The sequence below is a fragment of the Melanostigma gelatinosum genome (assembly GCF_949748355.1).
Source record: "Melanostigma gelatinosum genome assembly, chromosome: 2".
In the NCBI taxonomy this organism is placed as follows: domain Eukaryota; kingdom Metazoa; phylum Chordata; class Actinopteri; order Perciformes; family Zoarcidae; genus Melanostigma; species Melanostigma gelatinosum.
The window spans coordinates 13,814,654-13,831,257 of NC_136635.1; the positions used below are offsets into that span (position 1 = coordinate 13,814,654).

At 42.2% G+C, this 16,604-nt stretch overlaps 1 protein-coding gene across 2 annotated transcripts in view; it reads right to left on the reverse strand.

Annotated features, from left to right (window-relative positions):
• The window catches only part of myo1ea (myosin IEa), a 42,437-nt gene that overhangs the window by 1,450 nt on the left and 24,383 nt on the right, over positions 1–16,604 (reverse strand). Inside the window, exons 10-29 of one of the 2 annotated variants that reach the window (XM_079282270.1) lie at positions 15,305–15,501; positions 15,109–15,189; positions 14,618–14,704; positions 14,434–14,517; positions 12,792–12,959; positions 11,426–11,511; positions 9,008–9,089; positions 8,676–8,782; positions 7,646–7,744; positions 7,334–7,478; positions 5,459–5,573; positions 5,205–5,374; positions 4,966–5,111; positions 3,483–3,629; positions 3,080–3,237; positions 2,568–2,657; positions 2,259–2,463; positions 1,464–1,499; positions 192–361; positions 1–69 (exon numbers count right to left, since the gene is read on the reverse strand). The exon at positions 1–69 is cut by the window's left edge and continues 1,450 nt beyond it. In XM_079282270.1, the coding sequence (XP_079138396.1) occupies positions 1–69; positions 192–361; positions 1,464–1,499; positions 2,259–2,463; positions 2,568–2,657; positions 3,080–3,237; positions 3,483–3,629; positions 4,966–5,111; positions 5,205–5,374; positions 5,459–5,573; positions 7,334–7,478; positions 7,646–7,744; positions 8,676–8,782; positions 9,008–9,089; positions 11,426–11,511; positions 12,792–12,959; positions 14,434–14,517; positions 14,618–14,704; positions 15,109–15,189; positions 15,305–15,501 (2,442 nt within the window). The remainder of the gene's footprint in view (positions 70–191; positions 362–1,463; positions 1,500–2,258; positions 2,464–2,567; positions 2,658–3,079; positions 3,238–3,482; positions 3,630–4,965; positions 5,112–5,204; positions 5,375–5,458; positions 5,574–7,333; positions 7,479–7,645; positions 7,745–8,675; positions 8,783–9,007; positions 9,090–11,425; positions 11,512–12,791; positions 12,960–14,433; positions 14,518–14,617; positions 14,705–15,108; positions 15,190–15,304; positions 15,502–16,604) is intronic. The other variant, XM_079282271.1, reaches the window with a different exon arrangement.

Genomic DNA, 16,604 nt, shown 5'->3' on the forward strand with positions numbered 1-16,604 from the left:
TGGTGACATAGTTGTTGGGGAAAAGTCCCTGCTTTCCACGAAGTCGTCCTATCCACCACCCGGATGCATCTACCCAACAAACGTGACGAGATTAGAGGCCCATTTCAAGCTGATATCTGACACAAACATTCAAGTACATTTCAATATCACGGAAATCTCTTCTTTTTTTTCACAAAAGCAAGCCATCTTACCCTCTTTGATGATGTCAATAAGTTCGTCAGCATTGAAGCTGAGCTCGTCTGTGTCCTGAGCGTCGTAGGCGTATAAAGCTTTGCACTGGGGCACCTGTGGTTTGGGTTTGGGTGCAGGTTTGGGTCGCCCTCCTCCCGGCGCAGGCCTGCTGGCTGACGGTCTGTGGGCTCTGAGGCGTCATAAGAAAGAAAAAAAAGAAAAAAAAAAAAAAGAGGGAAACCACACGACGGTCAACATCTGCAAGAAGGCGCCTCAGTGGGAAAAGTTCAGTTCACTGTGCTGCAGTTGGCTGTGAAGTTAAGTCAGAAGAAGCTGTTTGTAGGTGTGGTGTTTTCTGTGTGTGCATAAATCACCATCTTGTCATGTAAAAACATTTTGACTCCAATTAGATTTTTCCACATCTGTCAGAACCACACTGTGATCAAATTGTGTTTTTTTTATTTTCACCTGATAGTGAGTGTAAACACATGATTTGTGCTTATAATGCCTCCTGCTCGATTGTGTTGCTGTTCACAAATCAGCCACAAGATGGTGATTGACTGCACACTATCTTTCACAAACGCACCGAGACTAGAAAACGTTTAAATTTCAGGAAGCCTTTCAGAGCAGAGAGTGTTGATCCAGAGTCAGCGGTACCTTTAAGATTTCTGTTTATTATTCTGTAAACTGGCTCTTCTCATTTATTATGAATACTGTATGTACAGTACATCCTCTTTTAAAACGAGTTTGTCACACAATGCCAAATGTAAAATTGAAGGATGAGAGTGAACAACTTCACTCAACTGTTCAACTAACTGAGGATCAAATACATCAGAACAAATGACGTGTCACTAGTTCGATATTACATATGCAACATATGCATTTATAAGGTGAAACAGTTAGGCCTCCCAGTGAGATTTGTGTCCATGAAAGCAACTTCCATCTTCAACGTTCATCTCTTTGATAAAAATGAGGCATCAGAAGAAGTGCACAGGAGGAAATCTTTCATTACAAAAACATATAAAAGGATCTTTCATTCATAAATGAAAGATCTATTGTACTCAGATGAGTTGTACAATAATTCCCATTTTATATCAAAGAAATTGAGCAGCAGCAGAGAATTAAATATTAGTTGCGGACTACAGTCGGCTCCTTCAGAGAGTTTGAACTTTGCTTTCGTTGCAGTCAAAAAAAACAAAAAGTACACGAGAAGAAGCATCAACATATCCTGCTGCTGAAAGTTTTTCTAGTCTTCAACCACCACCCAAAACACTGCAAACTCTCCAACTCACATTCCTCCATTTGAAGTTGGCCGTCTGTCTCCATTGCTACAAAAGAATAAATCATCCACATTATGCCAAATTATAGAAACACAAGTGTGTGCATTAGAGTGTGTGGGAATATAAAAAAGTATGTGAGCCACTGCACCATACTGCCTCAAAACCTCATTGAGCAGTTATATACACATTGTAGAAAGTACAAATGATCTTTTTTTGTACCAATACGTTTACTAGACACAGGAATGTTAAATACCTAACGGGAGAGAGCGTTACGTGTGAACTGAATGCTACACGGTGGAGTCATATTGGGCTGAATGATAAGTAGCAGCATACGTCAGCTATTAAAGTGGTCTCAGGATACAATTGTGTTCGTCATACTCGTCAGATTCCCTGTGATGGAAATAGAAAACGGGGTCTGGCCTTTTGGAAAAATGACAATAAACATCCCAACACCACAGAACAAACAAACAAAAACAGAGCATTTCAGCAGCATTCACTCAAATCACACACTTTTAGGCAGTGAGACACTAACACATGATTCTGGTGGGGTTTTTTTAACACAAGATACCAAAAACAGCTCCAAAGAGGCAAACAACTGTCTAAGTCTCACAACTATCAAGACAGGTATGAAGAGTTATCACAGGAAGGGCTCACTGATGCTGCACTCAGTGTAAATTGATCCACCTTTGCACAAGTCCTTATTCCTGACACGTCATCTACGTGCATGTGCGTGTTATTTTGTCTGCTCCTGTATTCACTGTGTGGTTGGTGTGTTTTAATTGACTGTGTTTTGTGCCAGTGTCTCACCCTGCAGCTCCTTGATCAGGCACCTTCAGACAGTCCAGGTTGGGCTGCGGCCGGCTGCCGCCTCGCTCCTTCAGCTGGTTGCCGTTGCTGGGCAGGAAGGGGCGTGTCGCGTTGCCGGTCGGGGGGTTCCTCTGGTTGTGATGCTGCGAGTTCCTCTGATTGGCTACGTGGTTGATGTTTTTAGGGCCACCATTCTGGTGAGCAACTGCAGCCAAAAAACAAACAAACAGAAGAAGATTGTTTTAGATTTAGACAGGCCACATGGATGCAAGAGAAGCCTGTTCAGATCCGGTGAGATTGCGGGTGTACCTGGAGGTCCCGGCGCCGCCCTCGAGGGGGTGTTCTGGTGAGTTCTGGATGCATTGGATCGAACCTGAGAGAAGCTCTTTCTGGTGGGGCCTGAGGATGAAAGAAATAAAGAAGAGAGGGGAGTAAAATTTCGAGATGGGACAGAGACATTTCTGTTAAAGTAAAAGTCCGGTGAGATCATCAGAATTTTCAAAGGTAACACCAACAGATTAATAATACTAATTCATGCTTTTTAAAGTTTGTGTTATATGAAATGAAACATACTCTCTACAAACATATTATGTCCTTACGTCCATAACGTTGCATTAATTCATCACATACGCTTCTATAGGTTTATATTCGTAACACTCAGACGTCTGTGCTGTCTCTGAATATGAGACCAACTGCTTCCAAGTGTTTCGAGTCATAAGGCTGAAGTCCGAGTGATGAGTAGATCACCCCTCAGGTTAACGTAATCACATCTGGCTGTGAGAACGAGGTCATTGCTGTGCTTTGGGTGTGTAAATACTCACGCGTGTTCTTCGGAAGGCCGGGGCCGACGCTGACCTGCAGAGATTTGCTCGAAGGCTTCAGTACTGGCATGTCTCCCTGACCCACAACGAAGAGGACCTGCCGGGAGCCGCCCCCACTCAAGAAGCCCCAGTTCTCCTTCTTCAACTTCATCTCCAGTCTGAGGGACAAACAAATACAGTTTTGTAGACAACGCTCTCTTGAAATGGTCCCTGTGACTTCTTTTGGTCATTATTTTTGAAATCTTTCACTCTGCTTAACCAGTGGTTTTGAAATGCTAACTTATTAGCAATGAGGGTTTAATACCAGTCTGATTTAAATTATAATTAATAAAGTTAAACTCAATCAGTTAAGTTATTGACTGTGGTTGATTTATTGTCAAAACGTTAGCGTGTGTTTACTTACGTGTTACTAAACTTGAGAGGTAGCTTCCTCTGGGTTTTCTCCTCAAACCTGCGGGCCAGTAAGCTGATGAACTCCGTCTTAAAGACGCACTCCAGCAGGCTGTCGTACTCCTGCTCGTGCATGATCATGAAACCATCCTGCATTGTACTGCAAAAAACATGAACGTGACACTTAAAACTCAAAATCCTCGTATCCGCTGAGACATGAAGCAGATCTCACTGAAGAAAAAAAAAAACCGCATTCACAAGGTTGTTTTTAAAAATGTTTTAAAGACACTCCGCTGCAGCTGAACTGCTCCGTTTTGATGGAAGTTAAGATGGAGAGTCAGAATCATCTTTTACATTTGCATAGAAACAGAGGGGGGGGGGGGGGGGGCTCACATCTGAAGAGGGAAGACAGCTTGTGCCCGTTACCCACACAAGGATACTTTGTTGCTCTCACAGAGGTGGAGTTTTTCTCTGATGAGCTTTTTACTCTTAACTTAACTCCTGCTTTCGCTCATTGCACCACCTGGTCCATATTACCCCGCTGATCCAAAGCCACATGCTCTGATTTCTACCTCTAAAACAAGATCTACAGCGTTCCCATCAACAACAAAGAGTCTCTCAGTTCTTTGTATTCTTTCTTTGTAGTTAACTCGGCGGCATTCTTTAATGACAATGTTTTTGACTGCATATGATTTAGCAACATTTGTGAGATGTTGACCATCAGTCAGGCCTGCACACAGAGCGACAGACAGACAGCGTCAAAGTAAAAGCATGGGCAAGTTTCACTGTATTCAGCAGAGTGGGATGGAGTTTGCAAGTTTGTATCCAACTTTAAACCCTTTTTCCGAAGGAACCCTATCTGAGAGAAATACCAAGAAACATGTTGTTGCTCAGTTGCAAAAAAGTTGAATGCACATCTGATAAATGTCAACATGTCATTAGAGTATATTGCCATGTACTGCAAGTCTTGGTATTTAGGCACTGTTGTTATCCTATATTATGGTGCGTTTCTCCCTACGATATGCTCGTTCAATCAGGAACCTCTTGTCGATGTTTTAACAATTTGTTTTTGGATTTGAGTGGACTAATGTGATGCGCCTCACGCAAGCCGTGTAAGCTTGAGACCTTGATGATGTCCATGACCTGGAAATTGTAATATACCTCAATGCAAATGCAGCAGGAGTTAAATGGGTGATGTTGCAGCAGGATGCAGGGCTTACATTTGACTTATGTAGGTGGAGTGAGCACCACATTTGTTTGTATGGAAGGGTTTTGTTTGAAACATGTGGTGGTCATAAACAGTGATGAAAAGATCTTTGGTGCTTGCTTGAACTAAAGTGAGACTCCATTAAAACCACCTAAAGGAATAAAATACTTCCTGTTGAAAAGCTGTGTTTCAACTGTTGACAAGGAGTTTATGTTGATATCTGATACAGATGATGTAATACTTCTATAGTATTACAACCTAGTTTGTCTCAGATTTGAGGGAAATGTACCTGAGAGATACTGCCAAGATCTTGTCCACATCAATCCGCCTCTTCAGCACCTCTGTAACCTGCCCCTTCTCTGGTCCCTGTTTCACTTTTTCTCTTCCAATCAGGTACACAGACTTCGGGGTCAGGACCAGGTCCCTCTTGATTCCCTAAAAATAGCAGGAAAAAACCCAGAAGAACTCTATGAATGCTTTATCAGTTGTTAAAAGACCGAAGCAAGCTGCAGACTCAAAGAGACCAACCTTGAAGCGGCGGTCATATTTTGAGACTTTGTCGGCGAAATCAATCTTTTCTCTCTTGGCCAGGAACTGCCGGAGCTCAGGCCTGTCATCCATGCCCAGGTAGTCACCTACGAAGTTTCTGTTGAGGCTGTGTCGCCGCCTCTCCTTCCGGTTCAACAGCAGGTCAGAGGCTAGAACCAAGAGAACGAGAATGAGAGACGGAGACAGAGGAACTCTGATAGTAGAATAAAGCTGTCAGACGTTGTGCCACTCACCTTCTTCCCTCATCTGGACATACTTCTTGCGGGCCATGTATTTCCTCCAGGCTCTTTGGATGGTCCTGGCGTAGCCGTCGAACTTGCGCTCCCTCGTCTCTTCCAGCAGAAAGAGCTGTGAACAAAAACAAAGAGAAACGACATACAGTAAGAGACGAGCACACCTGCTCAAACCCAAACACAGACGCACCTAAACACAGAGACTGGGATGCATGCCTGCACATACATACTGAACATTCCTGGGTAGAGTTGAACAAAGCCAAATCTAAACATTTAGATTTTTATGGCTTTTCAGTGCATGAGAGGAGGTTTTACTCCTAACTACTTAACAGGCAGTGTCATCTTCTGCATCTGACTGATTGGTGTGACTTATTGATTAAGTTTACTGGAAAACGGAAATTGTTTTGATTTGTTTCCGATCATCAGCACATTGTTTTGTACTGTTCGGCATGATCAATACACCGCTTACCAGGATCCACATCAAGTAAATAGTTTATTCTTTGGCTGTGAGGTGATTTCACCACTTCCTGCTCAAGGAGCTGACTCTGTACCAGCAGAGCACCAGTCTGTCATTTCCTGATGGGACTCGAGACACGCAATCACACTCTCTGCCCTCTGCCTCCCAGACTAAACATCCTGCCCACTGCAGCAACAGGCCTGGCATCGACGCGGCCGGCCACAGGCTGCAATGTGCCAGGACAGGAACAAACCCCCAATGAAATGCACTGAGTCATGAATTGAGACGGTGACGCCACGTAATCATTGAGGCTTCGGTGTTTTTCACCAGACGAGTGATTCAACTTCCCAGGTAACTAATGTAATAACAAACAGCTGGTGGGGTTGATGTTTATGTTACTCAGTGATGAATTTAGCTCAAGATGATCATTATTAGGACTGAAACTAACAATTATTTTCATGTTGAATAAATCATTATAATAACAATGTGATGAACTGATTCGTCAGCAACAATTTACTTTTAACCCCCGATTTGGCATTTAAAAGCACCGTACAAAGATTTAATACACGGCTACAATAAATATGACTGACAGTAAGCCGCCGCTCATCCATCAGCACTTTGACGGAGAAACTCGGCGTCAAACAAACTTGACTTATTACATCAAACAGAAAAAAAAAATGCTTCAGTCATACCACTAATTAGTAAGTGTCTTATCAGACACAGAGGCTTGTTTTGAGAAGCTTGGCAGCTCATTTCAGCGGTCCGCCCTGTGTGATATTTGCGTTTCACAAGCACACCTTGGACTCTCAGTCTGGCAGTGTGGGGGATGGGGGACTCTTGGCCTGCACGGCTGCAATGAATGAGTAAAGGCATTCAGGATCAGCTGTAAGGCCTGAATTAAAACGAAGATGTCTGTGTATGAGCTCACAAACATACATTGCTGTGTGTGTGCAGGCTCCTTCGTGCACAAATGTTAATAAGTGAGAGCACGGGCATTACACAAGTGCTGCTTTCATAGGAATCATGAGGGAAAGAAAACGTAGTTATGGTGGAAAAAGACAAGCAAGTGTTTTAGTTCCAGAGCGGTGTTGACTCAGTGCTGACGTGGTGCAAGGGTCGGGTTCAATCTCCTCCCCTACATCAGGGATTCAAGCATGATTTGGGACACTAGTGCCCTTTTATGGTGTTTATTGTAAAAATGGTGAGTTCAGTTTTTTCCCTGCAAACAAAAAGGCTTTTTGCGTGCCAGCACACACTCCGACACGTGATACAGTTCTACGTCTGTACATAAATAACATGTGAAAAAGTTCTCGCTTTGAGGTACACTTTTTCTGGATTGCTTTCTTGTAGCGACGTGGTGTCATAAAGTGCGCAGACGTAGCAAAAGAGCAGGATCTGATGGCGGATGTCAAACATACCGACTCAGGGGCCTTAATGAAGATCTTGGTACGTCCAAGCTGGAACTGATCCTGGTCCATGTTGACAGAACGTAAGAGATGAGAGACGCCTTGTTTCTCGTCTCCTCGCCACGTTGGCCAGGACTCTTTGGTCAGGATGGCGTACCTGAGGACCAGGATGTTCATGAGAGAAATAAAGTACATGAGGGGGGGCGTGGGTTTGGATAGAGGGTCATTTCACAATATGACAAACTTTAATGTTGATGTCACTCCTTTAAACCAAATTAAAGTCAGAAGTAAGTATGAGCTCACTGTGAGTCTGAGGCGTGTTACCTGTTGAGGAACTTCTTGAAGACTCTGCGATAGGCGTAGCCAGCACGCCTCACCCTGATGTTTTCCTTCAGACCCAGGTACTCCACTTGGTGCTTTACTCTTAAGACACACAAAAAATGATCAACATTAGAATAAAATGAACAAGACATAAAAACATCCTAAAGTAATTTACTTTTTCAGTACTTTGAGATATAAACTTGAACTCAAACATCTGTTACCAGGTCTACGGTGCATGAGGCTCCTGCTCCACCAGCGGAAGGTATAATCATATGTCATTGTATGCAAACTAGCTGCGTTTGGCAAACTTTTCCCCTCAAACAAAGACCTTAAGCACTACTTAGTACACTCAGACTTCCTGTGAGAACAGCAGTTCCGGTGCTAATTAATGAGCAACTCTGCACCCGACTCACAACAGGAAGGCCATAGGCTCTGAACAATACAACAGCACTCTGTATCTGAACATGTAGTGCCTAAAGCCTGTGAGCAAGGAGGAAAGAGCGGGGAAACTGAAACAAAGGGAGAAAGAGAGAGAGGGGGGGGGGTCTCAGATGACTCAGTCTTTGGACGGACAGAAAACATCCAAAAAAGAGCAAAGAAATAAAACAAGCACAACGGATCAGAACAATGATTCAGTGTTTTCTTCTTGTGTGAGAATATTTAGAGAGTAAGACAATTTTCTATTATTTCATCTTCATTTAGAGATCATAAATATATTAGATTGTCATCAATTCCTTGTGTGAATAAAAATATATTTAAAATTACATGTCTTTTCATAATATATGTATTTTCAAAAGACAGAATAATATGACGGATGTCGGATAATCCTCGTCTTTAATTGTCCGTTCCTTCTCAGAGCAAACATGTGACAAATCACGTGTTCACTCTGAAATGTTACTCTCACACCTGCTGTTAGTAGTGAGCCACCTGATGAATGTGTCTTTTATCAGCAATCCGTCTGACACACACTGGATGGTTTGTATTCATGAGAGGCTGCGAGGACATCAGGGGACACAGCGGGCCAGTCACTTACCGGCTCTCCTCCCAGTCTCTGGGCTTCTTGGTCTCGTTCGGTTTGATGCAGCGGATGTAGTGCGGAGTACATTTCATCAGTGTGCTCACCAAATCGTTGGCTTGTTTCTAAAGAGGCGCAGTAAGAGCAAAGAATAAGAAAGGCAATGATGTCACTGATGTACATAATGATGCCTCATGAAAACCCAAAATGCTGCGTCTGAATAACTGACTAACTGCTGAAGGACACACTACTGAACAGCAAACACACATTCTCTTTTCAAAGGCCTTTACCACAGCAACCCTGATAAAGAAGAGGGACAGGTACACACACACACTCAGCTGGACACACACCTTTATTTTGCTGCCTGCAGTTGTGGGTCGACCCTTCTTTTCAGCGTTGAGGTTTTCTAGAAACAGTGCTCTGATGAAGGCACTGTTAGAGGACAGAGTTGAGGACATCGAGTTAGGACTGACACAGGAAGGCAGGTGTCATCCTCGTATCAACAAAAACAGAGTCAACTAAATATTGTGTCTTAGAGATGAAAATAATGTTGAGTTTCCCTGGCAGCCAGAAACAAAAAAAATGCAGTTAATGATTAAAGAACCAAGGACCTTCGACTAAGGTCACTGGTTAGAATTCCTGAACCACTTGGGAAGGTCTGAGTTGGGGGCGGGTGGGAAAACAAGTGTGTGTGTGTGTGTGTGTGTGTGTGTGGTCGCACTGTGCTGTGTTTGTACAAACACCTCTCACCAAGGCCACACTGCTCCATAGAGGAATGCTTGCGATTATTTGATGCTTTGGTGAGATAAAAAAAATGTATCACTTTTAATTGATATTTGGGCTTTTGAGAGGAAATATAAAAGAACAAAGTCAACTTTCTCCTAAAAAGACTTTACGGAGAATAAAAGCATGTCATGCGTCTTCTTCTAAGTCTCTTCTAAAAACATACTTTGATCAGAAAGCTTATCCTGGTGTTATCTGAGCTGCCTGTTTATTCTATTGGCTCTTAATTTCTTGTTTATTGTTTTTAATCTTGCCCCTCATGTATTTCATCATTCACTTTGGTATTTTATTTAATTTTTCCTGGGTGAAGCACTTCGTACATTGTTTTGATAAGTGCTCTGTAATTAGATTTCATTGTTATTATTCTTACACTCCCTCCAGCAAGATTACTGGGTCCCAGTACACTTGGATTTCAAGGAATAATATTTTGGTCTAATCCTCAACGTACAGTTCATAGTTTGTGGTGTTTTATAACATCACGACTACGCTATGATGTGTTGCTGCTGGTCAGAATGTAGCAGATATTTGTGAAGTGTACATATCCTCGGGTTTCTCTCAACTGAAGACAAACTCATTTCAAGAATATTTTAAAGTAGCTCAGGTTTGAACCCTTGCTCTTCTTTTAGGAGACTCAGACTCAGGGTTCATTTGTACCTTCTTCATAGAACTTCATATATAGTGCTAAAAGAGAGGAAGGTGGGGTTTCAATTGTGACAAAGGTACATTTAAAGCCATCTGCAGGCCGTACTGAGCCACACTGCAGCCAGTCTCACATGCTGGTGTATCAGCACATTCCTGCATTATGGAAAAGTGCAACACCCACTTCTAGACAGAGTAGAGGTTTTTGTTGTTTTTCCTTTGAGGTTATGCTGTAAAATAAACACTTTCAATTACTTATTAAAAGGCTACACATTCAAAAGGCTTACCTACATTATTTGATAAATGAAAAGAAAGTCATCTAAAATTAGGATCTTCAAGAAAGCTCCTTTTGTGATCAGCACATCTGTCATTCAGGCACAAAGTATTCAGCTCCTTTTGAACTGTGTCGGCTGTTTTTTTGCTTTGAAAACTCGCATAAAAATGTGGTGACCGTCAGGCCTGGTCTGAAGTTGACGCCCACTGCTGCTTAACATTCGGCTTATTGAACCGTGCTTGTGTTTCAGCCGTTGGTGTTTATCAATTCATTATTTTCATATTAGTACCGGTATTTGTCAAACTCCTTCCCCTTTCTGGCTTTCTCTCACATCGGTATTTGTTTGTTTTTAAACTTCCGGCTCAGAGCTATGGACGCAGAAAAAAGGATCAGCAGGTTGTGTGTACAAATGAACCAGAGGTCTGCTAATACTGTCCAGCTGACAATACTGGTCACTCCTTTCTTCTCCATTCAGACCTGCTGCTCTGAGGAATGAGGTCTGCTTCCTTCCTTCTCAGGCTTCCTCTGTGTGACCGTGCCATACTCTTTTATCTATGCGTGTATACGCTTGTGTGCCTACATGTGATGCATATATTTTCCAGCAGGTGTCTGAATGGGATTTTGATGCAACCTCCTTTCATGCCTCACGTAACGAGCACACAAAGGGGGCGAGCAGTGGCTGAGGCCTGCAGGGGTTACACAGACAATGCAGGCTGTTTGCACAGACGGCCACTTTGACACAAAGAAATCCCAAGAAACCAAAACACAGGGGAGACCAGACTCCACAATGCAGCCCCACAGAGAGGCTGCACTTGTAAGGCCAGACTGGGTATGACCCCAAAAGCCACACATCTGGAGCAGCAGCCAGACGTGATTCAGGGCAGAGGGTGCGACGTAACACCGGCCCTGCACACTTCTGCTACGTCCCACCAGCTTCCAGATGCACGGGAACATCTGAAGCTCTCATTCAGATGTATTCAATTATAACCATGTGCATCACAATAGAAGACTCCCTTTAAGTGCGAACCATTGAAATCCTCACCACATGTCGGTGCAATGTGCAATGACTTACATTTCACTGCTCTGCATCAGCTCAATGAGGTCAGTAAAAAGGACGTCTCGGTTCCTCTCGCAGAAACCCTCCGCATCGTAGGACACCTGGAGGAGAGGCACACAGAGGCATTTCTAAAGAGTCATGATTATCAAAGAGGACGAGGTTGAACCGTTTGAAACCGCCAACAGAATGACAGATGACACCTGTGTGAAAATAAAAAGCTGTGACTGATATTCTGGCTTAAATTGTATGGGAAAAGAAAATGAAGGGGAGCAGATCCAAGCTTTACACCACCCTAGGATTAGCTTCCTTATAAAACTAGCAGCGGTTTAAGAGTATATAAATGAAACCGTGTTATTTCTGCTATACTGTAGCCTGAGACTGTAGGAATGTTTTGAGTCCGGTCATGGGAGCCCCTCGAGTCTTTATGGCACAGCTCATTAAGCCTGCGGCATGTGTGCCAGGCTGAGGCCATCACACATCTGGAGAACGACACGGGACAACCTCGGCCCAAACCGCCAGAGTGAAAAATAAATGCAAAAAAAGACGAACTGTAACATCTGAATTACGTGAGGCTGATTTACATGTATGACGTTGTTAGACGCTGTTACATAACAGGAGGGACTGTATGTAACAGCGGCTCGAGAGGAGAGACAGGTGGCGTTAGTTTAGACGGGAAAAACTTAAAAGGGCGAAGATGACGACACCGACTCCAGAATTAAAGCTCCAGCTGCATAACTGGTATTTATGACAGATCACACGACACCATAAAAAAATGACATTTTAATAACTTTCTATTTCCAGAAGTTTCTGTCAGCTCCCTGCTGAGGACCTGTTGCATAAAACATTACAGTTTCTAACATGGCAAAGGCAAGTGTATGGAGGTTGGTGTAAACCTGATACTGAACTCGTAATCGTTTGGTTTTGAGGACTAAGGCATAGGAGTACATTTTTCTTTGCATGTTAAGAAAAACGGTTACGATCAGGTAAGATAAGATATACTATGTTGTCCCACAGAGAAATTTGACTTGGGCTCCAAGCCGCTGCATCACACGATACACGTGCCAGCGTCACAATCCACATGCACGCATAGAACATAGATCATACATACACTCATGCATAAACATGCTGAAATACTGATGTTGACAACAGTTAAGAATAATAAAACCAGGTGTAATCCACACAGATAACAGATAATCAATACATTAGGTTGCCAGTATTCATAAATGTTGATGTAAGAAACATGAAATATGAGATATAAAGATATTTTCAAGCAGACGGGAGCATTCTTTGTCAAAAACAAGATGACGCAAGCTGTCAGGGTGAGCTGACAAACGACCCAAACTCCCCCAAACTGAGTGCAGATGAACACGCTCAGACTGACCTTCCCAGCGTAGTGGTGGACGATGAAGCCCTGGTTCCAGCTGTTGAAGTGTTCGTGGGTGTTGATCTGGACTCGGAGCTTCTGCAGCATAGTCTGGTCTGCTCCCTCGCCCACTGCGTGCATGGTGGCGCACACATCATCCAGGATGCACATGATGCCAGGAGGACTCTGGGATCACACAGAAAACATTGCACACTTGTGTCCGCATTGGCTCTAAAACTCACCAAGACTTTTCAAGCTACGACTTTATCTGTTTCTTTTTTTCTGTTATATTTCTGTTATATAAGACACATGCTTATATGTAGTAGAGCTGGAACAATTAATCGGTTGACAGAAGATTATTCAAAAACAAAATTCAATCATCTTTTAAAGTAATTTATCAAGTAAAGATTCTAAAACGTTAGTGGTTCCAGCTTCTCCACTTACTGCGGGGTTTTCTTGGTCTGTAATGACAGTAAATAAATTACCTTTTGGGGTTCAGAATAAACACATTTGATGACGTTGCCTTGGGCTCTGGGAAATTGTGATAGACGTTTTTCAGTTTTCTGATATTTTATAGATCGCACAATCAATTATTTGATGATGAAAATAATCAATTGTTGCAGCCCTATTATGTGCCATTAGAAGTTGCTTATTATAAGTAAGTATCATGAAAAAAAACCTACAAATGCTATAAACTGTACATGCAAATCTAACAGTGGAGCAGCTTAAGCACGGCCTCTCTCTCATGCTGACCTATTTGGCTCCGTTATGTTGTGAGATGATCAGTAGACCTTCAGTTTGCACAGCTGCAACAGTGTCGACAAGTCAGCGAACACAAGCCTCTGTTAAAAGGACACGTGTTAAGTTGTCACTGGACAAACTAAAGTGGGTCTGTTGTAAAGTGTCAGGCACTGATACAGATCCCCTGCTCCTCTCTTGTTGTAGATTTCATGGATTAGACCTCTCAGTGGGGCAGATAAATCAAATTAAGAGGCATGTCGGCATGTTTAAGGAAATTAAGCTCCAAGTCACGGAGCAGAAACTTGGCGGGAGTTTGCAACTCAGTTGGGAGCCAATAAAACAGCTGCTCATTAATAAAGATCATGCTCGCGTTTCATTAAATTGATGCAGGGAATAATAATACTGTGTTTTTACAATCTCTCAATAAAACTGTGCTTATTATCTCCAAATAGAAGGTTGTATTTTAGTTGTACAATTACTTAAAATAGCAAAATAGGGCATTTCTAAAACATTTGATCTATTTTCCAATAATCTATAAATATAAAGCTTCCACCTGTATCACATGATTAAGCGCTGCAACTCATGATTATTTTACTTATTGATTAATTTGCCGGGTAATTTCTTGAAAAATAAAAATCACAATTTCCTAAAGCCCAAGTGACGTCTTCAAATCACTTGTTTTGTTCAACCAACAATTGAAAACCTGAAGGTATCCGCTTTATTATCACAGACGACAGATCACCTGCAAATCCTCACTTTTAAGAAGCTGGAACTAGAAAATATTCAATATTTTACTGAATTAGCAAATAATTGCTGGTTCATTTTTTGATGATCTTGTCGTTTCAGCTCTATCCATAATTGTCTATTACTGTGTGTTATCCACATGCAGCACTCTAATATTCATGTGCGGTTTATTTACTTTGCTCTCGATGAGGTCACAGACAATCTTGTTGTTGAAGTACTCAATCTGAGTCCACTTGATGCCCTCTTGCACATACTCCTCCTACAAAGAGAGACATGAGTCAAAATATAAAACATGTAATGAGGCAGCAAATTAAAACCACAGAGACCAAATACAGGAGAACACTGTGGAGGACGTTTACCTGCTCTGCCTTCAGAGTCAGCTCGATGAATATCTGCTGCAGTTTCTCATTCACAAAGTTGATGCAGAACTGTTCAAATCCATTTTTCTGATGAAGAGAGTTAACACAGTGAATTAAATCCACACAGACTAAGTGAGATAAGTAGGAGTACAGAAATCCACGAAGTACCTGTTGTTAATATCAGGAATGCAAAGCTCTTGCTCACTAAAATAGTACAAAAGCATTTAGTTCGTCCGATCTCATCAACAATATTTCTCATTAAGCAAACTAAACAAACAAGTAATCAGATTAGAAAAGCTTGTTGAGGTCTGCAGTCTCCACCGGGAGACAGAACTTAATCCACACTTTATAAATTAGTTTTATCCTTTGAGTTTAATCTCTTTAAATGTTCAAAGTTAATACCCGTTAATCTTGTATTTAGTTCATTCGTTGCTGCAGGGTAAGATTCCAGCAGCCATGTGTCGGCCTGTGAAAAAGCCAAAATCACTTACTTGGAAAATTTCAAATCCGTAAATGTCCAACACTCCGATATTGAACTCCTGATGATCTTTCACCATGGCTTTGTTGATGGACTGAAATCAAAGGATTGTGTTCCCAAAATAAATCTTCATTATACTGTAGGTTATCACAGCTTTGTCACCCATGAATACTGAAATGTAACACTGTACAAACATGTAATCATCATACCTCGACCAGGAAGTCAAACACTCGCGAATGCAGGGCTTTGGAGAGGGCGTCACGCGTGTGACAAGCCTGCTCTACATTCAGCGTCACGTCGATGGACTCCACTGTGCTTCCCCACTTGCTGTCCATCTTCCGGCTCGTCAGTTTCTCCTTCAGGCGGTTCTGGTCAATTCCAAGCAGAAAGGCAGGAAAGGCTAGAACTGTTAAAAAAGACAGAAGAGACACGAGAGGAGAATACAGAGTGTATAAACAAACATGTATCGTTATAAATGCTAATTTTCAGACATAGATATTGACATATCAATATATACACAAGTACAGAATATTAATATAATTACAGTCAATTTGGCTATTTAAGCATGTCTAAATGCATATTATGCTGTTGCTGTAATGCTGTTCTGTCATGATAAACTGAGAAATAGAGCAGCATGTTAATGGGTTATGCTCTAAACAACAAAGAGACATCCACTTATAAAACCAGTATGCAAATCAACATGCAGGATTGCATTCATTGGAAAGGCAGCCTCATGTGACCTTTGAGTAGCAGAGAGAACCACTTCATATTTAGAGCTCCAATACACCTTTTGCTCTTCATTTACTGTTATTTATCTGTGATAAAGGCTCACAAATCAATGCGCACGTGTGGTGTAAAGCCACAAAATTGCCACAAACCCTTGAAATAAAAGTGTGGAGAACACCAGAGATCATTTGTCCCGACCTGGCGGTGATATTCTCCCCTGAGAGCCCCTCCCTGCCTTATTACAGTGACTCACTTCCCCAAAAAGGAAATGGCTCTCAGGCCTGCAGACTCACTTCGTCTGGGAATGCTTCAGACCACTGCAGTAGCTCCCCTTATGGGGCGTAAGGGTGTGACTGACCATACGCCAGCTTAAATCAGGAGGAAAAGTCACTCTTTGTGTTCAGCATCAAAAGTATAGATCGTATACAAAGGCTGTGTACAATATGTGTATATGTAAGTTCCCGTGCAGGATATTTGTTCGTCAAAGAGGCACAGGATGACGAGAGGAATAGGAGGGAGTCACATCCCACAGGATGTGACAGATACAATGATTCTGTCACTCAATGCTTCAATTCTGCAATATTGACTCTGCTTATCCAATTTGAGATGTTCACATGTGGTGCAAGATAAAGAAGTCAAGCAAACCTTTCACAGCTTTTTAAGAGTTCCATCTGCAGTGAGTTATGATATCATCATCTGGTGCCCCAGAGGTTTATAAAGGAATAGTTTCACATTTTGGGAACTTTTTTGGGGCCAAAACTGAGATGAGAAGATTGATACCAA